Consider the following 27,657-nt stretch of genomic DNA (forward strand, 5'->3'; position numbering starts at 1 on the left):
CAACTTTTTGAGCATTTTAAATAAACACATAAACACGAACGTCTTTGACCAGTCCACTGTTAAAATGATATGCTTATTCATTAATATTTACTCAATACATAATAATAAAATGTAAATATATATTTTTTTAAATTAGAAAATTTAGTAAATGCTGGTTTTATTGTTTAATTAAACAATGATCTCAATTAGCAGATTGTAATTTTTTTTTAAAGCGGGCGGTTTGTTTGAAGAACTACTGCGGCGTTGAACTCAATTTCCCATGATTCGCCACTGGCCGGTTGAGGGCGCAGTGGCTGACGGTATATGGGTGCTTTGGGTTTGAGTTGACAGGAGAGCGCTACAGTGAGGAACGCTAGATTTCGTGCAGTTAGCCATGGCGGCCACAGGAGGAGGGAAAATTAGAACCAGGAGATATCATATCGTTTCTAAGCCCTATGCCAAAGGCAAACAGGTAATATAAAGTCGAGTTTTGTTCGCATATTGTACTCGTTTGTAGACTGTCACAACTTTGTCGTGTCGGTTTGAAAGTGTTTGTTGGAGACATGTTGCGGCCTGCTAGAGTAGCGGCTCACCAAGGCCTCGGCGCTTCACACGGACAGTTCAGTGTTGATAGCCAACGCACTTGTTTTGTCAGCGTTAAAAGTCTTATTAAATCTTACAGGTGTGACATTATTAAACGAGTTAAAGCTATTTAACTGCCCTGCTGCGTTCTGTTCAAGCGAAACGTGCGGTTAAAATCTACAAGGCTAACTAATCCAAACACGTTCACTAACTACGCTATGCTAACCGCTTTACCGCTAACAGCCTCGGGCTGCGTTTACAAACGCTAACTACTGTATTAAATAGTCTGTATCGCTCTCAATGTGTTTGTGCTTTATTATGAATCCTATTTAGTGCGCAGTGTTGGGATTTGCAATGCTGCCGTAGCTAACTCGTTGGGAAGTTTACTACCGTGTAACTGTTCGACTCTAAGGTGACACTATGCCCTTTAACTTGAATGGATCTATTGAATACTATAGTGAATACTGTGCGCACAGGGTTGATTGGTGCAAGTTTTTAAACCTGCAAGCTAACGTTTGCTGTCTTAAGCTAGCTCTGTAATTTCGTTTCGTCAGGCCACACATGCTCATCTAAAGCAACACGGCTGCGCTTAGCATTAGCTCGCTAGCACTTTGTGTAGTCACCATGTTGGCTGTTGACTCTCCCGCGTCTTTACTTTGAAAAACGATCGTAGCTTCATTTCACAGATCAAGTAATGTTAAGCTGACCAAAGACCTTTTAAAAAACGTTTGCGTTTGTGAGAGATGGTTGTCGTTTAGGCTTTGTTTAAAGCCTGAAGGATTGTGTTCAGCTCAACTCTAGTCTAGGGCACACATGTGCTTTCTGCACACATGTTCAGCGTGGAGATCTACTCAGCTGTAGCAGGTTTGCATGTTGCATTCCTGGTGTTGCAGTGTGCCATGTAGTATTTAACTAAACCTAGTGAGCCCATGAAGTAAAGGCTGCAGTTTGGCCTGCATACGGTTGTACAGTTAATCTGATTTCAGTCGGTTTTTAGAAATTGTTTAGACTCCGATAGCAGTGATAGGTAAATCACAAACTCAGCACTAATATTTGTGGTGGCATACTATGTAAACCTATGCGTTGTATAAATTAATTAGATATCCAGTCAATGGCACTAAAATACTTAATACGTTTTTAATATATGCAAGGACGGATTAAGGATAGTCTGGGCCCCTGGGCAAAGAGTTGCCCAGGGCCCCCTCCAAAAACATAAATAGATTAATACATTAAACCAGAGTTTCTCAACCTTTACTCAGTCACGGCACCCTTTAAAAGTGTTCAAAATATTGAGTTACCCCAGCCTACAATGTATTGAAAGGCACTTCATCTCTGCGTCCCTCCTTGCGCCACGCCCCCCTCCCCTTGGTAGAGTACGGTGGCTTGCCTGGCAATTACTAGGTCCCTAGCGGATCAAGGACCCATGGTGAACGACTTCTGTAGAAGTCTAGGGGGCCCAAAAGCATGGCTAGGGCCCCCGGAGCCCCCCCTCAGGACCCCCTAACCTCACTGGCCCGGTCAGTAATCCAGCCATGAATATATGTAGAGGTTCACTTATTTTAATTTTTTAAAATAGACTTTTTTTAAAATAGACTAAAATTGCACTTTTTACAATAGACATAGTCTCAAAGCAACTTTACAGAATCCAGGACCGACAGACTAAAACATGTGTCGAGCAAGCCAATGGTGACTGACAAGAAAAAAAAACTTCTTTAAAATACAGGAAGAAACCCTGAGAGGACCCAGACTCAGCAGGGACTCCCATCCTCCTTGGGTGGCCTGGAGGATAATTTGAATGAATAGGATTTACACATCATGCATACACAAAATTAAATTGAAGTCATAACTAGCAATAATAATAAAAAAAAAAACTAAAAATAAATTAAAAAATCTAAGTCTTCTCAATCATTGTGAGCATTACAGCCTGTACTCTTTAATGTCCCAATTTCACACTTAAAATGCTGGAATTTTAACACACAAATGTGCGATGTACAAAATTGTTTGAAGCAAAAATATACAGATTCTGTACCTTTTGCCCAGCGTGTCTATGCTAGTTCAAATTCTTTGGAGTCATAGTAGCTTTTGTTTAAATTAATATGGGTATACATCTCATACATATACATTTGGACTCAAAATATAAACCCACCCTATACACACACCCCATACAACTGTTCTGCACTCTGCACTTTACTTACTTGAAATAAATCCACTACATCTGCATACATATATAATTTATATCTTGTACAATATCTGTACATCTCAGACTTTATAATAATTATTCTGGGCCGCTCGGTGGGTAGCACTGTCGCCTTACAGCAAGAAGGTCCTGGGTTTAATTCCCAGGTAGGGTGGTCTGGGTCCTTTCTGTGTGGAGTTCTCCCTGTGAACTCCTTGCATGTTCTCCCTGTGTTTGCATGGGTTTCATCTGAATGCTCCGGTTTCCTCCCACAGTCCAAAAAACAATAGTCCATGACTGTTTTTGACAATGAAGACAAACTGATGAATCTTGTGTAATGAGTAACTACCTGTCCTGTCATGAATGTAACCAAAGTGTGTAAAACATGACAAAATTCTAATAAATAAATATAATAATTATTCTAAATTCTAAACATTTACATTCCTCATTCCCTTTTCCTAATCATGGTCCCACAGTACAGCATTCTGTAATTTTTGTACATCTCGACATATGGTGCTAGTGTATAAGTACACTGAACTAAATTTACCTGTGCACTCACTAGCACACGCCTATGATGTGGTAAATTCTTTTAGAGGTCTCACCACGTATGGAGGACAACCATTTTCTGTCTGTATTCATTTGTCGGCTGTGCTGGTGACCTCACTGTAGGTGTTGTTCCAGAGGTATTAAGATTATACCTTATCAGGCCCTTTCTTTGTTAGTCACAGCCAATTGTCTGTTGAGCCATGTCTAAGTCACCAGACAGTTGAGACTAGCAGTAGTGTGCCATGTTAGGGTGCTGTATGGTTTAATTTTGTATTTATTTACTAGTTCGCTATTTTAAATAGTCAATAGCTAACAGTTCATAGCAAACAAGCAGTAACTAAACATGCTGATTAAATAAATGTGATGCAGTTGGTGTATTACAGTTTTTTTCCCTAATTTAGTGCTATTATTATAAGATGATAAACAGATTTCTACCTTTACTGGGACATGATGAAAAATATCTTCATTTAAAACAGTTACTCACAGTTCTGCATGTGTAGAAAGTAACTCTAAAATGAAAAACAGTAAAGCCAGCTTGTGTCGGTATAATGTGTTAGTTTCTCTGTAGATTATTTAAATGATTTAAAAGCAAGATTTCCTGTTTTGATTAGAAACTCCGAATGCGTTGGTACGTAGATCTAACACGTGCACTGAAGGTAGATCCATGTGTGTTTAAAATCTTTGCTTTTTCTCTAGATTCTGTGCTCTCAACTGGAAACAAACATCAGCTGTTGAAAAATTTAATCTTGCCCAATTACTCTTTTCACTGTTGCAGATCCTTATGTTGGCCGATCAAGGCAGTACCTAGCACACGCCACCTTCAACACATATGCAAATGGCAATAGTGATCGATATCGCGTAAGGAAAGTCACACTCTGATCTGTTATCACGTCTGTGCAGGTGCCTTTAACCGGTCAGTAGAGGCTGTCATTGCAGCAGTAATGAGCAATCCCTTCTACTGTTCCACTCGACAGATGTTAGCCAATCATGTCTGCATGTAGGTGCCTGACCAGCCATTAGCAGAGCTGAGATTCAAACTAGCAAGCTTGAAATATCAGCACTGGTGGGCACTGATGGTCAGTAACGCGTTACTCTAATCTGACCACATTTTTCAGTAATCAGATTAAAGTTACTTATCCAAGTTACTGTGCGTTACTATTTTTGTCATTTTCCTTAGTAAAAAGATATTTTTGCTTTCTTCTTGCGTCTCGGGGAGTGACGTCTGTCCTATGCGACAACTAAGTCACGAGCTGCGTCCGGAATCGCATACTTACAGAGTCTGTACTAGATTGGAGGAAGTATGCACTACTCGGCTGGTAAAAAAGTACATCTTACCAACGTCAAGTGATGACGTGGGACGTGATGACGTAATATCACTATAGTTACAGACTCATTACAAACCCCACTCGCCAAAATGTAGGATATTTATCGTCTTTTTGTGATTTATTTGTCTTTAAAATGTTTTTTATTTATGTTACTTACACTTGTGAACAGAGGACTCCGTTTTCCGCTATCTTTCTTGTTTCTTATTCCGCTTCAATTGCCTATGCAGCTCCAGTTGCATTATGGGATACATTAGCGGACTGCATTATATAACTGATAAAGTAACTTGTAATCTAACTTAGTTACTTTATGGATTACTTGATTTTAAAAGTAACTAAGTTACTTTTTAAAGGAGTAATCAGTGATCAGATTACTTTTTCAAGGTAACTATGCCATCACTGCTAGTGGGCTAGCCCTCTTTAAATGACAGCACTGATCGAATAATGATCTTTATTGGTTGTTGGTTTATGTTGGTCCTATTGTTTTTTTTTTTTTTGGTGATTGTTGACATATCTTGAACGGTTGGGTTGATAGGCATTGATCCATGACCAATTTTTGTCTTTTTTTTTAAACTTTTGTTTAAATCAGTTGAATCAGCAAATACATAACACAACTAAGTTTTTTTGTATATGTCAGCATACAGTCCCTGACAGAAGTTCTGTCGCTTATCCATGTTGTGGAAACAAAAGCTTATAACCTGACTTTAAATTCATCCATTGGTTTTAGAAATGACTCATATGAAAGCTGAAACCCTCCCAAATGAGGTTTAATTTACGAAAATAAATTTGCTTCACTGCAGAAATATTGATCATTTAATGAACACAGAAAGGTCAGATTTTGGCAAGACAAAAGTTTTGTCGCCCACAGAAAGTAATGTGAAAATCAAACAAATAATTTACTTCAAATACAAAGATATGTTTCATAACATTGGTGAATGAAGTTGTGGTGCTATTAGAGCCATATTTAATATTTTGTGTGACTTCCTTGAGCTTTAAGGACTGCATCCATGCGGTTCGACAATGATTCATACAATTTATTGATGAAGTCATCAGGAATAGCAAAGAATGCAGTCTTACATGCCTCCCAGAGTTCATCAAGATTCTTTGGTTTTGTCTTCCAAGCTTCCTCTTTCATCCTACCCCAAACATGCTCAATGATGTTCATGTCTGGTGACTGGGCTGGCCAGTCCTGGAGCACCTTGATCTTCTTCGCCTTGAGGAGCTTTGATGTAGAGATGGATGTATGAGATGGAGCACCATCCTGCTGCAAAATTTGACCCCTTTTATGATTGGGAATGTAAGAGGTAGCTAATACTTCTTGATATTTTAGGCTATTGATATTGCCTTCCACCTTGCAAATGTTTCGCACACCCCCATACTGAATGTAACCCCAGACCATGATCTTTCCACCACCAAACTTAACAGTTTTCTGGGTGAATCTTGGATCCATACGGGCTCCAGTAGGTCTCCTGCAGTATTTGCGGCGGCTGTGGTGTAATTCAACTGAAGATTCATCTGAGAAATCCACCTTCTGCCACTTTTCCAGCGTCCATCCGTTTAGCAGGCTGTGGGCCTTGGCAAATGCCACACGGTTTTTTAATTGCCTTTTGTTTAGTGCTGGCTTCTGGGCACTGATTCGACCATGGAGGCCATTTAGAGACAGAATCCTACAAACTGTTCTAGTTGACACAGGGACTTGAGGTGACCAGGCCTGGTGGAGCTCTGCTGCAGTGGAAGAGGGGCTGGCTTTGGATTTTCTAACCAACAAACGTTCCTCCTTAGCAGTTGTCTTGCGGGGTCTGCCGGACCTGGGCTTGTCAAAAACATCTCCAGTCTCTTCAAATCTTTTTTTAATTCTTTGTACTTGACGCTGAGACACATTAAAGGTGCCAGCCACCTCTGCAGTGGATCTGGTCTTCAGCCTCTTGATAATCAAGGCTTTGGTCGCAGGGTGGATTTTTGGCATGTTGTCAGAGGTGAAGTTGCAGTTCAAGTGAAGGTCTGGGGTGCTGGGGTTCTTTTTATACACACCCACTAAATAACCGATCAATTAGTGAGCACAGGTGAGGCTGTAAACTAGGATTGGGTGCATTATATGACAAGGCGACAACTTTTGTCTTGCCAAAATCTGACCTTTCTGTGTTCATTAAATGATCAATATTTCTGCAGTGAAGCAAATTTATTTTCATAAATTAAACCTCATTTGGGAGGGTTTCAGCTTTCATATGAGTCATTTCTAAAACCAATGGATGAATTTAAAGTCAGGTTATAAGCTTTTGTTTCCACAACATGGATAAGCGACAGAACTTCTGTCAGGGACTGTACTTGCACTCGTGGTACATCAATGCCATGAATGTGATGCCTGACATTTTAAAGAGCTTATATTATGAAGGCCTTTGTGCAAAACTTTAGACTACTGAAAACATACCAAGTGATAATGAACAACCTGTACGATCTGTGGAAGCTCAGTGACGTCTGTTTAACGTGTCACTGTAAGCTTGTTGGATTTTCAGCTATTGGTTAAAAAAAAATTTGCTTTCCTATTTATCAGTCTTTGTTGCAATGCATTTAGGCTAGGACTGTTAATGATTGACTAATATCCAAGAAAGAATGAACTGTTTGGTTGATGCTGTTGGTTGAAACTGGATTTTTCTTTACAGTTGACAGTACAGAGAAAGGGTGCAGAGGGAGCAGTGCTGAAATGTGTTTTACCCTCACACATTCTCAGTGGGCCTGCAGCAGTTTTCTTTACATGTGTGTCTTCTCAGAGAGCTGCCATTTATATTACACATAGAAACTTTTATACAAGTTTATAAGATTTATTTATTTAAACAATGAGTGGATATCTTGGATCATGTACCAGTATGAATAACTTTGCATGTCTTATAACTACACTGTGTGCCTCGGTGGGTAGTACTGTCACCTCACAGCAAAAAGGTCCCAGGTTTGATTCCTAGGTGGGGGCGGTCCAGGTCCTTTCTGTGTGGAGTTTGCATGTTCTCCCCATGTCTGTGTGGGTTTTCTCTGGAAGCTCCAGTTTTCTTCCACAGTCCAAAGTGAGGCATATTGGATACGAAATTGTCAGTGACTGTGTTTGACATTAAAAACTTGAACTGATGAATCTTGTGTAACCAGTAACTACTTGACCTGTCCAAAGTGTGTAAAACATGACGTTAAAATCTTAATATATAAGTAAATAATAATTATACTAATACTGTAAAAGATACTGTATTACTTAATTAGCATTTTAGTTACTACACTGAACTAAATATTTTCATGGTATTTATGTTCGTCCTGCTGGTTTACAGTACTGTTAGCTTTTAATACACAAAGCATAAAGACTTGTTTATATAAAACTCTGTTTAGTAATGATAGCAGTTATGAGTTAAAACAAATTGGCCAGATTTGCCTTCATCTTTTGTCAGATTAAAAAATACAATTAACAGTTAATTATTCTAATTAAATCAGGCTATTTTAGATTTTAGATTAGGTTTTTTCTGTGTGTGGATAAGGAATGGCAGTATTAACTTCTATAACTATCAGACTTGTTTCTATTTGCTATGTTTTGCATCTCTGCTCTGGTCCGTAAGTGTAGTTTACTTTTAGGAAATCTGCAGTGCGGCTGCATTTTGGCTTTAATGACCCATGGACAAACATAGGGCTTCAAGAGCTTTTGTAGTGCTTACTTTGTAGCAAGTTTAACGGGAAAACTGCTGCATGTTGAAATTCGTACATTTGTGGGGTCATCTTAGAGGCTTGCAGGCTGTGTTTACAGTGTTTAAAAGCCTTCAGTAACAGGAGCAGTTATCTAGCAGGGTGACTCATGTTTTAGTGCTTGTCTTTGCTTGTTTTGCGTGTTTAGACATTTGATAGATAAGCAGACGGTAAGTGAACCATGTGGTTATCGGGAAAGCCCCTTTTTGTGTAGTTGGGGTTTGCCTTTCTGTATATGTGTGTACTTTTCAGGACCAAGTTTCCCTTTCAGTATCAACTAAACTATGCTTAAACATACAGGGGTTGGACAAAATAACTGAAACACCTGGTTTTAGACCACAATAATTTATTAGTATGGTGTAGGGCCTCCTTTTGTGGCCAATACAGCGTCAGTTCATCTTGGAAATGACATACAAGTCCTGCACAGTGGTCAGAGGGATTTTAAGCCATTCTTCTTGCAGGATAGTGGCCAGGTCACTACGTGATGCTGGTGGAGGAAAACGTTTCCTGACTCGCTTCTCCAAAACACCCCAAAGTGGCTCAATAATATTTAGATCTGGTGACTGTGCAGGCCATGGGAGATGTTCAACTTCACTTTCATGTTCATCAAACCAATCTTTCACCAGTCTTGCTGTGTGTATTGGTGCATTGTCATCCTGATACACGGCACCGCCATTGGATGCACATGGTCCTCCAGAATGGTTCGGTAGTCCTTGGCAGTGACGCGCCCATCTAGCACAAGTATTGGGCCAAGGGAATGCCATGATATGGCAGCCCAAACCATCACTGATCCACCACCATGCTTCACTCTGGGCATGCAACAGTCTGGGTGGTACGCTTCTTTGGGGCTTCTCCACACCGTAACTCTCCCGGATGTGAGGAAAACAGTAAAGGTGGACTCATCAGAGAACAATACATGTTTCACATTGTCCACAGCCCAAGATTTGCGCTCCTTGCACCATTGAAACCGACGTTTGGCATTGGCACGAGTGACCAAAGGTTTGGCTATAGCAGCCCGGCCGTGTATATTGACCCTGTGGAGCTCCCGACGGACAGTTCTGGTGGAAACAGGAGAGTTGAGGTGCACATTTAATTCTGCCGTGATTTGGGCAGCCGTGGTTTTATGTTTTTTTGGATACAATCCGGGTTAGCACCCGAACATCCCTTTCAGACAGCTTCCTCTTGCGTCCACAGTTAATCCTGTTGGATGTGGTTTGTCCTTCTTGGTGGTACGCTGACATTACCCTGGATACCGTGGCTCTTGATACATCACAAAGACTTGCTGTCTTGGTCACAGATGCGCCAGCAAGACGTGCACCAACAATTTGTCCTCTTTTGAACTCTGGTATGTCACCCATAATGTTGTGTGCATTGCAATATTTTGAGCAAAACTGTGCTCTTACCCTGCTAATTGAACCTTCACACTCTGCTCTTACTGGTGCAATGTGCAATTAATGAAGATTGGCCACCAGACTGGTCCAATTTAGCCATGAAACCTCCCACACTAAAATGACAGGTGTTTCAGTTATTTTGTCCAACCCCTGTACATTCTTAGATAACGGCTAGTGCAATTGTAGGGTGCTTGAGCATCACAGTCTAATGTGCTAGCCCACCATGGCTGATGTCTCAAGCTTTCACTTTTTAATCTCTTATCTACCTGACCAGACATCCACACAGCCACAATTGCTTGAGGAGGGCTAAGGTTGAAAATCTTCCTCACTGCTGCTGCAACTGTGAGTTCTGGTAGAGGGCATCACGGTGGCTAAGTGGGTAGCACTGTCTCCTCACAGCAAGATGGTCCTGGGTTTGATCCCCAGGTGGGGCGGTCCGGGTCCTTTCTGTGTGGAGTTTGCATATTCTCACCATGTCTGCGTGGGTTTCTTCCGGGCACTCCGGTTTCCTCCCACAGTCCAAAGACATGCAAGTGAGGTGAATTGGAGATACTAATGACTGTGTGTTTAATATAACCTTGTCCATGACTGTGTTTAAAATAACCTTGTGAACTAATGAATCTTGTGTAATGAGTAACTACCGTTTCTGTAATGAATAACCAAAGAATGTAAAACATGACGTTACAATCCTAATAAACAAACAAACAAACCTCTGGTAGATGGTAAAGCTGCCTGTGCATGTAATGGTTAATTCATAGATGGATGGATGGATGGATGGATGGATAGATGGATAGACAGATAGAGGTACATGACGTTGTGTATGATGCTGCTCACTGAGAGACCTTGTTTCTTGCACATAAAAAAGTTACTGGCAAACACACACGTTAGGTGTGATAGCCAGCGGCTCTAGACAGTCAGGGCGGGTTTGCAGTGTCACAAGAAGTCACACAGAATTGGGGACATGGACACGACTGGATTGGGAGGAAAAGGGGCAAATGCAAAAATAAAAAGAGTTTATATAAGCTAGCTGGCTGTTGGTCTGTTTGTTTAGTGTTTAGTAGGCTGCTTTCTTGCCTTAATAAATAATAAGTATTGGATGTTTAGTATTAGTGTGTCACATTTTGGCATGGTTTTTGGTTCGCTAAGACATCTAAGGTGTCGTGGTATATGGTGCCAGGGCATTACATGCAGCTCCTTCAATTTATCTATAGGGTGAGATTAACTGTCTGATAGTAGTGCATCCTGGTGCCATCTCTTTTGTGGGTGAACAATGCACATGTGCAAGGCTGTTCACATCATTTTGGATAAAACAGTATTCTTTAGACCAGTCAACTTTTTCCTTCATTGTTACACTTATATCCATTTCTCATGCCCGTGTGCCCAGTGTAGGTGCCTTTGAAGGTGGACAAGAGTTAGCATGGGTATTTTGATTGGCCTGCAACTATGCAGCCCCATACACAGAAGTTTTCCATGAATGTGTTATGACATATTTACCTCACTGCCAGTGTTGGTTATCTATTATCTGCAAATTGAATAAAAGCTCTTCTTTTAGTGTGTACAAGGTGCCATAGCCTTCATGTCTTACCCCCTTTACTGTTTTGGAGATAATTCGACCCAGTTGTCTGACCGTAACCATTTAACACTTATCAAGGTCACTCATGTTTTTATGCCTGATCATATCTGTTGTATTTAACTTATGTAATACAAGTAACATCAGCCCAACATTTAACATTTTCCTGACTGAGAGTGGTTCTCATCTTTTTGCTCATTAGTGTGGCTATCCAACAGCTGATTGTTTTCGCTTTTGTGTAATGAAATCATTTTGTTTTTGTACAAAGTAAATAAATGGACTTTAATTTGCTTTGTGTAGCTTCAGTTATTACAGAAATTAATTTTACAAATCATTGTTTTTAACTTTTTCCACAGCAATCAGGTCTGATCAGTAGAGTAACTGACACAGTAAAGAGCATAGTACCGTCTTGGCTACAGAGATATTTCAAAAATGGAGAGGTAGCTGAAGGCGAAGAGCATGAAGTGGAGGTGGAGCGAAACAACGTGCCTACTACTTCCTATGGCAATCAGGAAGCTGCTTCAATTCCTGATGGACGCAACTCTCCAAAAGCCAGCACCAGTAACACTGGTACGAGTGATTTTCGTTATAGTTGTTGTTCTGTGTATGGTACTAATTCATTGTTTCATCACTCTATAGAACTATGTCCCAGAACTCTGCAGGCCTAACCAAATTCCTTCGGACATTCTTAGGAACGGTCAAGGTTTTGGGAATCTTCTTGTACACAATGCCCTTTTGGTGCAATAAGATGATTTTCTCTTAGATGTGACAGCTTCTTAGTTTTCATCATGGATGAACATGAACACATCCCTGTGTGGTGTTTACATATGACATCACAGCTAAAGCAAATTGAGTTTTCAGTGGTTTAATTATGCAGTAATCCAACTTAAGGGCATACAGACTAGTAGTTGGTTTTAATATCTTCTAACTGGAAGACTTTTATATGTAATTGCAACTGTAATATCTAGGACACTTAAGTCTGTTGTCTGAAGAACATAGATGGGCTTGAATTTTGTGAGACTATTAGGATAGTTTGTAGAGTAATAGAGACACATTAAATGGGGGGTGTTAATAAAATATAGGTTCTAATAGAATTCCTTTACCCATGTTATGTTCTTTTTTTCACCCAGAACCCTCTACAAGCAGAGCATCTTTAAACTTTCAGGATGCTTTGTCGCGGCCCCCACTCAACCGCTCCCACCTACACTTCCCCTCCCATGATGGTTCCCCTGCCCTGGCTTCAAGCTCTCTTTTCTCTCAGCCCTCTACATCTAGTGCACCCTTTTCAGCAAACCCCTTTGCTGTAGCCTCTAACTTTTCCTTAGTAAAGGAGATAAAGGACAACAGCTCTCAGCATGAGGACGACAATATCTCCACAACAAGTGGTTTCTCATCTAGAGCATCTGATAAAGGTGAGGCAGAGTTTCAGAAACTGGAGTGTCGGTGAAGATCTAAAAATGCGCCTTAAATTTTACAGAGCACAAAAATCTAAAGCCAATGGCTATAATGATACTGGGAAAGAAGGGGTGGTTCCAGTGACATAGTAACTTCTACATTTGTGAAGGCTCCATCATACCAAGGAGTACATACTCATTTTGAAGCAACATATGCTTCCATCTAGACAATGTATTTTTAAACAAGACAGTGCCAAGCCACAATCTGCACATGATGCAGCAAGTGTGTGAAGCATTATAAAGTGCAGTATAGAACAGAGACCATGTGCTGTTAAGCAGCTGCCGTGCCTCTGCCCAATTGATTGTATTCACTTCTGGGCCAAACCCTGCATTGCACTATTCTTTTTAGAAAGAAATTTTTTTTATTATTATTTTAATCAAACATCAATAATTGGTCTTTGTGTAGGTGACAGCTATTTAACAGCCACCTACACAAACTGTTCACTGCATTAATGATCATTGACTTAATGTGCACATACGTTTTTCCCCCCAGATGTACCCACCTTAAAGTCTGCACCACTTCTCTGGTCTCCCGAGGCCGATCACACACAGTCTGGATTGCAGTTACACCATAATAGTCTCAAGAAACCAGCATTCAACCTGTCTGTCTTCAGCAATTCATCATCAGTAAGTGGGCTGCATTTCCATTTCTACTAAATATTTTTCCCCTTTTGTCAAGTTAATGGAGTTCTACATGTAAATTGTAAATAATTGTGTTAGCAATTATGTATGTATTTTCTTTAATGGTGAACAGAACTAAATTGGGTGCTCCATATATTTATTTTCTCCTTTATTTGTAATAACTAATACATCAGTTATCTTCTTTTTCTTTGAGTACTCATACTTGGTACAAACAACGTGCAGTCTTTATGCTAGATAATTGCATCTTTTCCTCTCAACCAATGTGTACTTTAAGTCCTCAGCCTTAATTATTTTCTTGCTCTACAAGTGTGCCAATGCTGTCTTTGCTTCAAGAGTCTTAAACCGTTAAATTCATGGTTTTTAACAGTCTGTGGAGTTCTGTAGCATTTGAAAAATGTTATCCTTTTTTTCGCCCTTCAGCAGTCGGCGGTGAACAACTCGGTTCTTAACTCCAGCCAATTGGGAGACTCACCCTTCTACCCAGGGAAGACTACGTATGGAGGCGCAGCAGCTGCTAAGTCGGCTCGCTCTCGACCCGGCACCCCATATCAGGTTAGCGCACTTGATGTTAGATCTCAGGCTGAGAAAACCTACTGTAATAAATAAAGAGACATGGTCAAATGTTTATAGCACTGCAGTGCTGGATTATTGTCGTATATTTGACTGCATGTCAGAAATGTAGCATGGCAAATAAATGCTTTTTATGCAGAATTTTGAATGAACATGATCAAGTTTCTAAAGAATTTTGTCGTGTAAATATTATCCCCTAAGCCAAATTATCAAATTATCAACCCAAGACCTAGCCAATGTGAACTTGGCACTGTGCTTCTGTCAGATCTAAATTACTGTAAATCTGGATTCCTGAAAAAGAGGTAGCACACACACCTAAATAAAATATTAAATTTAATGGAGCCTTTTCTCAGTTTTGATTGACCTAGTTAGACAATCATATTTTTATCAGTCTGGACAAATGAAAGTGTCCTACTGTAGTTTACTTACTTTGATTTATTGATTATTTTTATTCTATTTTTGTTTGCTTGTATATTTATCTGCTTTCTTGGGTCTCCACAGCACTAAATTGGCTGCTGGTTAGCATGGCACTTTATGCATTCCAATCTGATCGTTAATCATAAAAATTCCGTAAGTGATGTGTAGTCTGCCACGGCATAAGCTGGCACAGTGTAATGTGGGCATAAGTACATTCAGCTAGATTTATTCTTATTGCTTGCACAGTTGTGAGTTTAACCTCAATGCTGAAACATAAATTCACACAGGCTATAAATGTATGTCTGTTCTTCAGGCTCCGGTGAGGCGGCAGATCAAGGCAAAGCCGGCAGGAGCTCAGGCCTGCGGAGTAACCAGTGCCACAGCCAGACGCATCCTGCAGTCACTCGAGCGCATGTCCAGCCCTCTGGCTGTAAGTGCTTAGCTCTGCTTTAACTAATACTGCAAAAAGTAATATGCATGTTGGGTGCAATAGGACCTTTGTGACGATACTAAAATCATTGAATTAATACTTCAACCTGTTCAGATAGAAAGAAAGGCTGTTTACACTGAACTGACACCTTTTTTTGTCATAGGATGCAAAAAGAATCCCATCAACCATTTCTTCACCTTTGTCAAGAGTAAGTGAGATTTTGGTGTTTGTGTCAAAGCTTATTGTTTAAATTAAGTTTTAAATTAAGTTCAATTTTTTTGTTGTTGTTTTTAGTCGTTGAATCACACGGATCTAGATGCATCCAGTTTACAATCTAAACGGAAAAAAGTAAGTAAATATCACCGGATTTTGTGCTGGTCAGCATGACCCTGTGCACAAAGGGGGGTCCATAAACGCATGGTTTGATAAGTTTGGTTTGGGGAAACGATGTTCTTTTGACAAAAAGCATTCACATTTCCCTAGGCAAACTCCAAAATCTTGTGGAAAGCCCTATCAGAGGTGTGAAGACCGCTAAGCCAATTTCCTATTAATGTCCATGGTTTTTGAATGGGATGTCTAACCCCATGGTCAAGTGCTCATATATTGTGCACCTTATAAACTTTATTGTGCATGTTGGCAGCTATTAATAACCAGCTGTGTTTTGTGTTATTTGGTTTTATTTTTATTGCCCGATTTATAGCTCCCCCACTGTACCACAGTTTAGTTTTTCCTTAGGTTTGTGTGTGCTTTTTGGTGCAAATTTATTCACTAGCAGCTCAAATCCAGACATTTGTTTCTACATAACTTTGAGCACTCTCTGCCTCTGACCAGTTCTCATTTTCAATTGTCCATTGTTTGGCAGATGGAGCCAGCTGTTCCACCTGTGCAGAAATTGATTATCCCAGCTGCAACAGCTGTGTCTGGTAACCGCTCCATGTCTTTCCGGCCATCGCTCACTCCTGGATCTGTGAGCAGAACAGTGGAGAAGAGCAACAAGGAGACAGTAAGTCCTACATTTATTATACCAAATCATTATGCCAAACATATTGGCTGCATTAAACGTTGGGAATAGTTTAATTAGTTTTTTTTTTTTGCTTATGTTCCAAGGAACTGAATGTGTAAAGTCTACAAGTTTGAAATATATTTTATTTTTTGTTTTAAGCTAAATTAATTCTAGATGAGTGATGAATGTTTCATACAATATGTTAAAATTGCTTTTGAGGTGCATGGGGGATGCAGCAGTCTAATGCAGCATTTTCAGTTAGTATGCAAACTTCCCTTTCACACCAGTCTAAAGTGTGTTAGAAAATGTATGTCACATTGACAGCCTACACACAAGGTCATTAAAAGAAGGGGTTGAGGTAAATATGGCACCTGAATGAGAGAGACTGGTCTAATGCATCAGCCCATCACAGATCTTAAACTCACAAGTTTGAATCTCAGCTGTGCTGCTAACACTTGTAGCTTCTGTGCATTGGACATGACTAAAAGGGGGGAAAACGTTTGTCATAACATTGCTGATATTTGTCTAGTATCACATTTTAATCATTTACAAGACTAAGTCTTTACTTAATGTTGGAGCTTATGGATAAACAGAAGACAAATATTGCAAGCTCAAATATTTTGGTCAATACTGGCATACAACACCAGATCTGTATTAAGTTGCTTAGAGGTAAAAAGTGAAATAGTTGCAATCCCTGGTGGTAACATGTTAACTATAGTGTTCATTGAATTAATCACTTATTTATTACATTATACAGGACTTGATACTTCAAGAGTCACTTCTAATGTTTTTCTCTGCTTCTTTATTTAGCCTGTAAAACAGACACCTAAGAATTCAGATGCCAGATTACTTCCAGCAAGGTAAAAATGTTGCTTTTTGATTTGATAATTTTGTCACAATATATTTTTACTAACGCTGTACCTTTTTGTGTCTTTTTTTGCTCACAGTAGTGTCCCCAGCACAAGCAATCTTTCATACCCCTTATCCAGCACACCTGCTGCCAACGTCGCAAGTGGTGGAGGAAAAATGAAGAGGGAGAGGAGTATCCGACCTTCCTCCAAAAAAGCAGATGAGGAGGTTAGCTTCTTGATAAATAAGCTTCCCCACACACACATACATGATAATACAACGATTTGTTCATCCCTGTGCCTTTTTCTCTGACCAGGTTGCTGAGGTGCCAGAGCTGCCTGCTGTTTTATTGCCCATAAGTAACTCCAGTCTGCCCACCTTTAGCTTCTCAACCCCTGCCTTCACTCTCACCCCCAGCACCAAACCACTGCCTTGCCTACCTGATAAACCTGCTTTCAACAAGGTACAACTAACCCTTACCAGCTAATTACATAAGCTCTGGATTTAAAACTTTCTGTACTTATTAATTCTGCTTTGACTAATTGCCCTTAAAAGACACTGGTAGAGTTACAGAAGCAGTGTGTCATCCCAATCCCAGTTCATTTAGGATATTTTAGTGGTTTTATTTATACACATACCTGATTAAGTATTAGGTTGTGAACTAGACTTGCATTGCTCCTTTTTTGTGCCTTTGCCCAGCTATAAAAATGCAAAAAAAAATTTAATGTACTTGATCAAATAAAGTTTTGACTTTCTACAGTTGTGTTTCATTAAGAAAATGTTAGTCACTGCATTATTTCATTTTTTATTATACTTATTAAACACCTTTGTTATACCCAGTCACTCTGCCAATAAAAAGCATAGCAAGCACATTGCACTTTTTGAGGGAGCAAAAGAACTATTGCGATATGAAACCCAGACAGAGTAAGCTCTCTCAGGTTTGAATGCAATAGAGTGCAAAAAACGTATGATTCAAGAGACAACGTAACAGACTGTACTTGATCTATTGCCCATAGAGCTGTATTTGTGCACTGTGGTCTGAATCCTGCCCTTTTTTCTGCTTTCTGTTACTGTTAGAACTGTTGAACCGGCAAGATTTTATTTGTAATCCTATGGAAAGATATAAAGGCTTTGCATGCATTAATTATGTTGGACTGTCTTTGAAAAAGCCTTGGATTTTGCTTGTACTAAAGACACATTCTTTTTCAGGAAAACTCCACTGTATCCACACCATTTTCCACATCCTTTACTTTCTCATCACCCATCGTAAAGGCAACAGTTGCCAGTCTACCATCCTACTCGCCATCTGTAAGTCTTCTTTTTCTATAAAAATTTTTTATTATTAAACTATGACTGACACTAACAGTGACTTTCCCCCTCTACAGTCAGGATTTACCTTTAGTGCACCCACTTTAAAAACCACACCATCTGTCTCAAATGGTAAATTCGACCCAGCAGTACTTGCAGGTAAGTAATTGTTTCTCTTTCTTCGGTTTCATTTTAAGCAGAGTGAAGTAATTAATTTTTGCCTTGTATTTTTTCCACAGTGAAAGCATCTGCCAGTGAAATCAGGGAGGAATTTGAGGGGCCTTTTAAGCCTGCCAAGTTCCTGAAAGAGGGCAGTGTTCTGGATATCCTTAAGGGTCCAGGTAAGATAACTTTTACTGATATTATGTGCATATTTATACACACACATGCATACCCACACTATATGGACAAAATTATGGGACCTCCCATTCTAATTGAATGAATTAGTGTTTTAGCCACAGCAATTGCTACCAGGTATAGTAAATCTTATATAAAGAAATTTATGTTTCCAGCATAACTAACTTTACTTTATAGACCTTGCTTTATGAACAAAGCTGGGTTTAAAGAAACTCCAATGGCCTGCTCTGACCTCAGCCCCACTGAACTGGAACGTCAATTGTGGCTTTCTTGACCAACATCAGTGCCCAACCATACAAATGCTTTTTTGATTAAATGAACACAAATTCCCACACACATTTAAAAATTTTGTGAGAAGCCTTCTCTCAGAAGAGTGGATGATGTAGCTGTAAAGATCATATAGACATCACGCTTACCACCATTTGTTGTTTTTTTTTAATCGAATGTTCAGCAAGCTTTTCATCAGATGTCTAAATACTTTTGGCCCAATAGTGAATTTATTATGAGTAAAAAATATAAAGTGTTTTGCCATGTCACTCATAAGTTCTAAAACTAATACTAGTCATTTGTAAATTTCTGGGATTTATGCTAAGCATGTGTTCTTTCTACCCTGTAGGGTTCTCCTCACCTTTCCTAAACTCCTCCAACTCAGAAAAAACCGAGAAGACCCCCAGCAGTAACAGTGCGCCACTTGCTTTTTCAGCTGGATTTGGGGACAAGTTTAAACCTGCTGCAGGATCATGGAACTGTGACTGCTGTCTGGTGCAAAACAAGGCTTCAGACAAAAAGTGTTTGGCCTGCGCAGCCGCAAAGCCAAACAAAGACTCTGTCTCTAAAGTGGACAGTAAACCTGCAAAAGCCCCTGCTGCTAGTCTTTCCTCATTGTTCACTGTTGAAGGCTGGGAATGTGACACGTGTTTAGTACGTAACAAGCCTGAGGTGGTTAAGTGTGTAGCATGTGATACTGCAAAGCCTGGGACTGGAGTAAAACCGGCACTGAATTTGCCTCCCGTTTCTGAGGTGTCCTTCCCACTTATTGCCCCTCCCGCGTCGTCCACTTCAACAACCACATCGTCCTCTTCTACCACATCTGGACTGCTTGGCTTTGGCGACCAGTTTAAGAAGCCAGTGGGCTCGTGGGAGTGCAGCATTTGCATGATTCAGAACAAAGAACAGGACAGCAAATGTGTAGCATGTCAGAATGCTAAACCTGGTAAGTTTGCCACATATAGTGTAGTAGACTCTAAACTCGATCTGTATAATTTTTATTTGTTGCTTGCTTATATCAGTTTCCAAAATGGGTCTCTTATACATTTTCATGTTTGATGTAAAATGCTTAAATTAGTAACACAAGTTTGTGTAATATATTTTTTGGTAAATTGAGCAGTAGTAATGAATGTAGCATGTTGCAGCGCATATGTTAAAATATAATCATAACACAATACTAGAGACCAAAATATAAAATATATGCTTTTTAAACATATTTCTTTAATCTTAAATTTCTTATTTCTTTTGGTCAAATTTTGGAGGTTTAATGTTGTCATTAGTATTATGCTTTAACTAACTCTTCTATGCTAAAATGAACAGGAGCAGTGTCTACAGCACCTTCATCCCAAGCTTCTGTGCCCACATCAGCTACTAAAGCACCGCTGTTAGGATTTGGAGACAAGTTCAAAAAGCCTGAAGGCAGCTGGGAGTGTGATGTTTGCTGTGTTCAGAACAAGGCTAACGACCAGCAGTGTGTGTCCTGCCAAACAGCCAAACCAGGAGCTAAAGTAGAATCCAAAGGTGAGAGTTAAAATAATTTAGGGCAGATGGAATGCCTTTTTATTGTGTGTATACTTATACACCTGTTCAGTTGTTGCTCAGTAGGAAACTGGGGGCAGAGTGCAGGCTCAGCCATTCTTCAGTGCTTCTGGAGCAGAAAGGGTTAACAGCCTTTTAAGGGCCTGTCAGTGTCTGCATGGCAGAGCTGGGATTTGAGCCCACAACAGTTGATGGCTTAAAGCTCTACCCACTGGGCTGCCACTGTCCCTAAACCTTAATACCATAAGCACAGGATAGACAAACATGTTGTGATTTTGCTTAAACTGTTACAGTTAATGCTTCATTCACATTATAAGAGTGTTGTGCTTTGTGAGACTAGGCACATACTGCCCACTTACTGGGGCATTTAAACCCTTCACAGATTTGAATTAAATGTATTTTAGTTAAAAACAAAACTATGTTAATTTTGTAGACATCAGAACATGAAGTAGGTTCATAAAACTCTGTTTTAATCAAAGGGTGCATTAAATGCAACAAAGCCACAATAAGCGTTCTGGGATTGAAATCTACAATGCAAACCTAAAGCATAGAATGCGTTGTCAATTATACATATACATGTGTACAGTACAACAGAATTCTTTCTTCATGTATCCCAGCTTGTTTGGAAGCTGGAGTCAGAGCACAGGATCAGCCATTGTACGGCGCCCCTGGAGCAGAGAAGGTTAAGGGCCTTGCTCAAGGGCCCAACAGTGGCTGCATGGCAGAGCTGGGATTTGACCTCTCAACCTTTTAGTTGATAACCCAAAGCTCTACCCACTAGGCTACCACTGTGTCCCATGATCTCCATGTTTCGCAGTTTATTAGTCACCTATTTATTTATGCACTAGTATGTTTTCCCCTCAGTGTTGTGCTTAATACAGGGTTTTGTAAAACAATGCGAATCAGCTTCTCCGTCATCTCTGTGCTTTAGTTTAGACTGTGTCGTATAAATAATTAGGCTCTTTGATGGTGCCTTGAAAAGGTCAGGGACAAACTGGGTCAAAGTTCAGTCAGATTGAACATTGAGTGCAGCGGCAAGTTTCAATGCGGCAAATCTGTGCCCTGTGCAGCAGCAAGATAAGTGGCAACACCTTACTCCATAGGAAACAATGACATGGCCAGCCCAAAAACAGTTTTGCCCTGCATCACATGAGTGTGATGGCTACATTAACTGAAGGTTTCCAATGGTTTAAAGGGGACTGTGGTGTGTACAGTTACACAACGAATTAGCAAAGCTTTTTAACAACTGGTTTAGACTGGTATGCAAACTTTTTTTTTTTTTCTATTATTATTTCCATTTGACTCCAAGATTAAAGAATTAGCAACCAATTGATTTCTACAATCAACATGTATACCTGTAAAGTTATGTCTACAGATTGGCCTGTATTTGCCCAACTGACAATCATTTGTTTTTCAGGTACTTTCGGCACTCCCTCATCTAACACCATCTCAAGCTCTTCTGCTTTTAAATTTGGGACAAGTTCTTCCAATTCTGCCTCTGATGGACTGAAATTTGGTGGCAGTTTTTCAGATTCATCCTCCAACACAGGGTCTTTTAAATTTGGTAGTGCTTCCTCAATCTCCACCTCGGATTCTGCAGGCTTCAAGTTTGGAGGCTTATCCTCGAGCATTACAGAGGAATTAAATTTTGGGGGGGACTCAGAAGCCTCTACAGAACCCGCCTCATCAGGCACAAGTTTAACAGGGACAGTGAAAATTGGTGGTTCTGCTGATGGCTTGAAATTTGGGACAACCTCTACTCCTGTGTTATCCAGTGAGGAGAACAAGAACACCTCTCAGGACTCTGGTGCTGGTATTAAATTTGGTGGAAGCAGTGGTGCCACTTTTGGCTCTGGCGCTCCAAGCACTGCTGCAACATTTTCATCTGGTGGCTTTTCCTTTGGACTCTCGAAACCTGAGGCGAACTCCGGCTCTAATTCGGCGTTCAGTTTTTCAACACCCAAAGCTGAAAAAGAAACGGCTTCTTCTATAACGGCTATTTCAGCCACTGCCACCCCTGCTGCCAACACTCTTCCGGTTTTTGGCAAGCCACCAGTGGCTGAGCCCTCAACTGCTTCATCACTGGGAGAGCCAGCGGCAAAAGTGGCAACCCTGGCTCCATCCACTGCATTTTTATTTGGGGGAAAACAGGACGTAAAGAAGACTTCCCCAGTACCCTCAACTGGATTCATGTTCAATGCAGCCAAGGAGGCTGACAAACCTGCACAGTCAGTGGGTTTTTCTTTTAGTAAGCCAGATCCTCCAAAAGAATTACCCAAACCTACTTTTGCATTTGGAAAGCCTGCTGAGCCCACAGAAACCCCCAAACCAGCATTTGGCTTTGGGCAAAATGCAACAGGTGAGTAAGGCTTTTCCCATCATGGGGGGTTTGAATTTGCTAATATTTTCTCACTCCACTACAAGTTTTGTTACTTTAGTAGTTTTATTTTTTTTGTAATTGTGCTTGTGGGTTGTTTTGTTGACTATCGTGTTGCAAGTCACTTACTAGTGGACTAAAGTTGAAATATTTCATGCATAAGGTGCTGCCACTGGATTCGGGAATTTAAGAAGCTCTACTGGAAACATTACGTATCAAAGGTCAAATCTACCCACTAAAGCAGGGTTTTTCCATTTTTTTTTTTCAAGCAACCTACTTCTTGTCCATGATTTTGCAACCCAGGCAATGCATCTTACACTCTGGTCCCACTGTGGTTTACAAGCCATAACATAAAGCACACATAGGGGAGCATTCGCATACAAGTTAATTTTATTATTATTATTTTTCTCACAAACCAGAGTTTGAAAAACCTTGCATTAAACCACTGTTGGTCAGTTAACACTGCTTATATATTTGTGTGTGTGTATATATATTTAACACAACTTTAATCAGAGTTTGTATATTCCCATGTTGCTCAGACACTTCAGCACCAAAGCCTATGTTTGGCTTCATGACCAGTTCATCCAGCACCCCTGCATCCTCTAATACTGCACCCAGCCTCTTTGGAACTGCCACCAGTTCCAGCCTTGATGCCACCCCTGCTCCAAGCAATGCCTTTATCTTTGGCCAGAATTCCTCCTCAGATGCTTCTACTACCAAGGCTTTCATGTTCGGACAGCAGCAAGACAGCCAGCCAGCTCCAGCGGAACCCTCTGCTGCTCCTGCTCCTTCACAGCCATTTGTCTTCGGTTCAGCGAACAGCTCGGGTGCACCCACGTTTGCTTTCGGTGCTGCAGGCCCAACCCAAGCATCTGCAGGTTGGTATTGTTTATCATTAATTTGTTTAACGCAGAGGCCTAAAGAAAAAGGTTCTAAAAATGCAATGACCGTTACCTTTGCCCTTTACCTTTTCAGCCCCTGTACCATCGGCTGCTCCCTCTCCATTTGGGTTTAACTCCAGCGCACAGACCTCTGGCTTTAGCTCTGGAGAGACACCAGGGTTTGGCTCATCGCAACCAAGTGCCCCAGCCTTCGGATCAACTACGTCCTCATTTACAGCCACAGCCTCCTCGCTTCCTGCTTTTGGAGCCAAACCCGGTGCTGCTCCTGTGTTTGGCCAGCAGTCTAACCCTACACCTACTTTTGGATCTTCTGCAGGCCCTGCTAGCCAAGGTGACTAACAAGTATTACATGCCTATGCTGTTTTAATCAGGATGAGATATAAACAACAAGCCACAGCAATAACTCACCACAATATATTTTTGTGTATTGTTTGATACCGGTAGATATTTATGCATTTCCAGAGAATTTTGTATTTAATGAATGGTGTGTTTAGTATTAGATTTTGTGAGGCCTTATGGTGTGAATTAAATTTCTAATGATAAAGAATGAAAATAATAAATGGAGCACATACAAACATATATTATAAAAATAGCATGGCAGTAAAATGTACAGTACAGGCCAAAAGTTTGGACACACCTTCTCATTCCTGTGGTTTCTCTTAATTTTTTTTAAATTTTCTACATTGTAGATTAATACTAAAGACATCCAAACTATGAAGGAACACATATGGAATTATGTAGTAAACAAAAAAGTGTTAAACAAACCAGAATATGTTTTATATTTTAGATTCTTCAAAGTAGCCATCTTTTGCTTTAATGACAGATTTGCACACTCTTTGAAATTTTCTCAACCAGCTTTATTAGGTTTCCACCTGGAATGGTTTTCAATGAATGTTTGTGCCTTGTCTAGAGTGAATTTTTGGAATTTGTTGCTTTTTTAATGTGTTTGAGACCATCAGTTGGGTTGTGCAGAGGTAGAGTTGGTAAAATATAAAACATATTCTGGTTTGTTTAACACTTTTTGGTTCACTACATAATTCTTCATAGTTTGGATGTCTTCAGTATTAATCTACAATGTAGAAAATAAAAATAATCAAGAAAAAACATTGAAGAGAAGGTGTGTCCAAACTTTTGGCTGGTGTGTCCAAACTTTTGGCCTGTACTGTATGTAAAAAAAAAAAAAAAAAAAAAAAAAAAAAGATGAGATTCAGTGAATAGCTGTGAATGACAAGGTTTTATTTAATTTTTAAAAGTAAAAAGTGAAGATTTCCTTTTTTTGTTGAGCAACTTCATTGTAATTTATAAATAGAAACACATTTAGCATTTAATGCCTGCAACACACTCCAAACAAGACACAGGTGCAAGATACAAGTACAAATTTATAGAATATTCAAGATACAACTCCATATTTTAAAAATGGCACTAGCATGTATTTAGTTTTTTTTTTTATCTGAATGCTGGGCCAGTTGTGACCGAATACAGCCCAAGCAATTTTGAGTAGGGGCCCAACAGTGACCACTTGTCAGTAGGGGGACTTAAACCACCAACCATCTGTTCAGAAGTCCTTTGCTGCACTCCACCTCAGCAGAGTGCAAATGGCAAGTAGAAAACTCAAAGCAAGGGAGCGACCATGGATGGGAGGCTAGCCGTCTGTAACGCAACAGCTTATTGCTCCAGCTTATGATTGAATGATGGCGATTATCTTCCAGGCCTAACTACATAGACTCAGCGGTGCACAGAAAACATGCTTTACTCCACAGAAAGACTCTCATTTTTATACATAATTCACACCTTTCTGCTACTTTTAATTATTCACTGATATTTATCTGTCTTATCTATTAATGATTCATCTTCACCTAATTTTGTGTTCAGGAGGTTTCCAGTTTGTAGGTGCTGGAGCTTTTGGATCATCCAATAGTGGCAGTGGTGTGTTTACCTTTGGATCAGGAGCTGCAGGCAATCCTCCAGCACAGTCAGCAATGTCAACAGAAGCCTTTGTGGCACCAAACTTTAATATTGGGTAAGAAATAAATCTGACTGGTTCTATCATAGTAATAATATTTTGTATTCCTTGCCCTATTTAAAAGTCACAAATGGCAAGATGTGTGGCTTTCTTGTGGTCTGCTCATGGTGAGGTTTGAGCAAAATGACCACGGCTATATGCGGGTCATCCTGGTCACATTAATAATTTGATTGCAGTGTACAAAACTTTTTATAATTAAGATGAAGGCTAGTGGTTTTTATTAGTGGGTGGTTTGTGTCAGGATTACAAATTGTTGGTGTAAGGACACCTGGAATCGACCTTACTGTTATGTTATTCAGAAAAATGTAACACGATATTGTTAAATAATCAATTATTCAGTCTTTGATGTTTTCAACCGAGGCAGAGATGGTCGTTATCATTACTTAGCAACCAGTGCTCAGCAGAGTAATGGGTGTATGGTGAATGATCCTGCTGTTTTGAGAAATTTAACTTCTTATTTTTTATTTTCTTTTTGTTACACCATCTACAGTAGTTTCCAATACTCATGCAAAATGTCAAGACAAGGGTACCATGGGAAATTGGGAAAAGATTTGTAATTTGTAATTCTAATATTGAAAAAGACTACACTATGGCTTGCAGAATTGCTTTAATTCAGAGAGTTTGGAGTGGGACATTATCCTTTAGGATTCCAGCATCTCTCAGGCTCCAAAGTAGCAACTTTTATATTATTGAATTCTCTTTGAATATACTAGCCAACAGAACTTTATCTCAAACTTCTGGAGGGTTTGTTTTTTGGCAAATCTGAGACGAGCCTTTATGCTTCTCTCAGTAGGCTTTGGTTTGTTATACCTGGTGTACTTCTGCTTAGCAGATGGCGCATCCACAAACTGCAGCTGATGCCATGAAACAAACTCTGATTGGATAAATAAACCTTTGGTTGACCTGCATTTCAATTAAAATACCAAAGAAACTATATGACTACAGTGGAAACCTGGTAACTGAGTAATATTACAACTGTCTTTTTCTCCTCAGATCTACAAAAACTTCCTTCAGCTCACCATCCACTGGACAGCAGGGCATTGCTGGCCGCAAGATCAAACATGCTGTCCGACGTAGAAAGTAAAGCTGGATACAACGCAGGCTGCCTCATCTCCAAACCAACACTGAAGTACTTAGTATTTTGAGCGCGGCACTCTGCTTGTTTCTTGTGCCAGGAGATTTATTTTGCAGTCAAGGGTCAAAGGTAGACTGTGGTACTCTGGCCCCATGACCGAATCTCACAGAGACACAAAAATGCAAAAATAATTTGAAACAATCAAGCAAAAGCCTTTCCTTGAGCAGGGAAGGTTTATATTTTCAGCATCTGCAATCTTGGCAATTTTTTGTGCATGTTTTTTTTGTATGACAAAAACCATGCAAAAAACTAATTTAGAAATTGACAAGTAGATTTTGCTCGGGTGATGTGCAGGTTCGTCTGTGAGAGGCAGACACGGACTGGTTGCTGTATGTACAGAGGCTAGTGTTTCTATGTATTGAATGAAGAGTATTTTCCTCATTTGTGCGCAGATGTGTGTGTGGTTTCTTTTTGTACATGCTGAATTGTGCTGGTTGGTTGTGTCTGGCATAAAAAGGCAAATGAATGTGTTTAAGGAAGGAGCGGGGTGGTGGTGTAGACCCACGCTTTACGCTAAGATTGGGTGTCGGTGTAAAGGAGCCCCGCAACTCTCCATTGTAAATCTGTAGATCGAAATCTGTTTAGCCTATCTTGTATGTCCTTTTTAGTTTTTTCTTTCCTCTTCTGTATTCTTGTTCTGTCAACTCTTGGCCTGTCAGCTCTCTTAGTCTCACTCTCTCAATTGGCCTTTGAATATTATTACAAATTTGTAAATAGTTTTTTTTTTTTTTTTTTTTTTTTTTTTTTTTTTTTTTTTAATCTGTGAAGTTTTTGTGTTAAATCAACCTTTTTCATTCAGCATTTGTCTTTTAGAATTTATGTAAAGCCCTTCATTCAAAGTTACCCAAATCCATTTAAAATTATCTTAAATGCAAATTGGGGATCTTTTGAAGATTAAAAGGTATATTGGCATTTCTGATCCACTTTTGTTTGGACCAAAACCAGTATTGTAAAAAGTGTTAAGTATATATTTTTCTATTGCTTGTTTAAATGGACTAGGGTGACTTTGGATAATGAGGACATCTACTTATTTTAAAGCCATGACAATTATTACTGAAAGAGTGATAATAATAAAAACATGGTAATTGCCATTAAATAAATAAA

General features: G+C 39.8%; 1 protein-coding gene across 1 annotated transcript; it reads left to right on the forward strand.

Annotated features, from left to right (window-relative positions):
* Positions 1-268: 268 nt before the first annotated feature.
* On the forward strand, positions 269-27,657 carry nup153 (nucleoporin 153). The gene is made up of 22 exons (XM_063013139.1): positions 269-451; positions 11,637-11,850; positions 12,411-12,692; positions 13,228-13,361; positions 13,797-13,928; positions 14,677-14,793; positions 14,957-15,001; positions 15,088-15,141; positions 15,656-15,796; positions 16,607-16,656; positions 16,744-16,873; positions 16,962-17,108; positions 17,855-17,953; positions 18,031-18,112; positions 18,193-18,294; positions 18,927-19,523; positions 19,898-20,098; positions 21,534-22,475; positions 23,033-23,371; positions 23,469-23,726; positions 25,268-25,415; positions 26,412-27,657. The coding sequence occupies exons 1-22, from the start codon at positions 374-376 to the stop codon at positions 26,500-26,502; spliced, it is 4,383 nt and encodes a 1,460-aa protein (XP_062869209.1). The 5' UTR covers positions 269-373; the 3' UTR covers positions 26,503-27,657.

The sequence above is a fragment of the Trichomycterus rosablanca genome, chromosome 2 (assembly GCF_030014385.1).
Source record: "Trichomycterus rosablanca isolate fTriRos1 chromosome 2, fTriRos1.hap1, whole genome shotgun sequence".
Taxonomy (NCBI): Eukaryota; Metazoa; Chordata; class Actinopteri; order Siluriformes; family Trichomycteridae; genus Trichomycterus; species Trichomycterus rosablanca.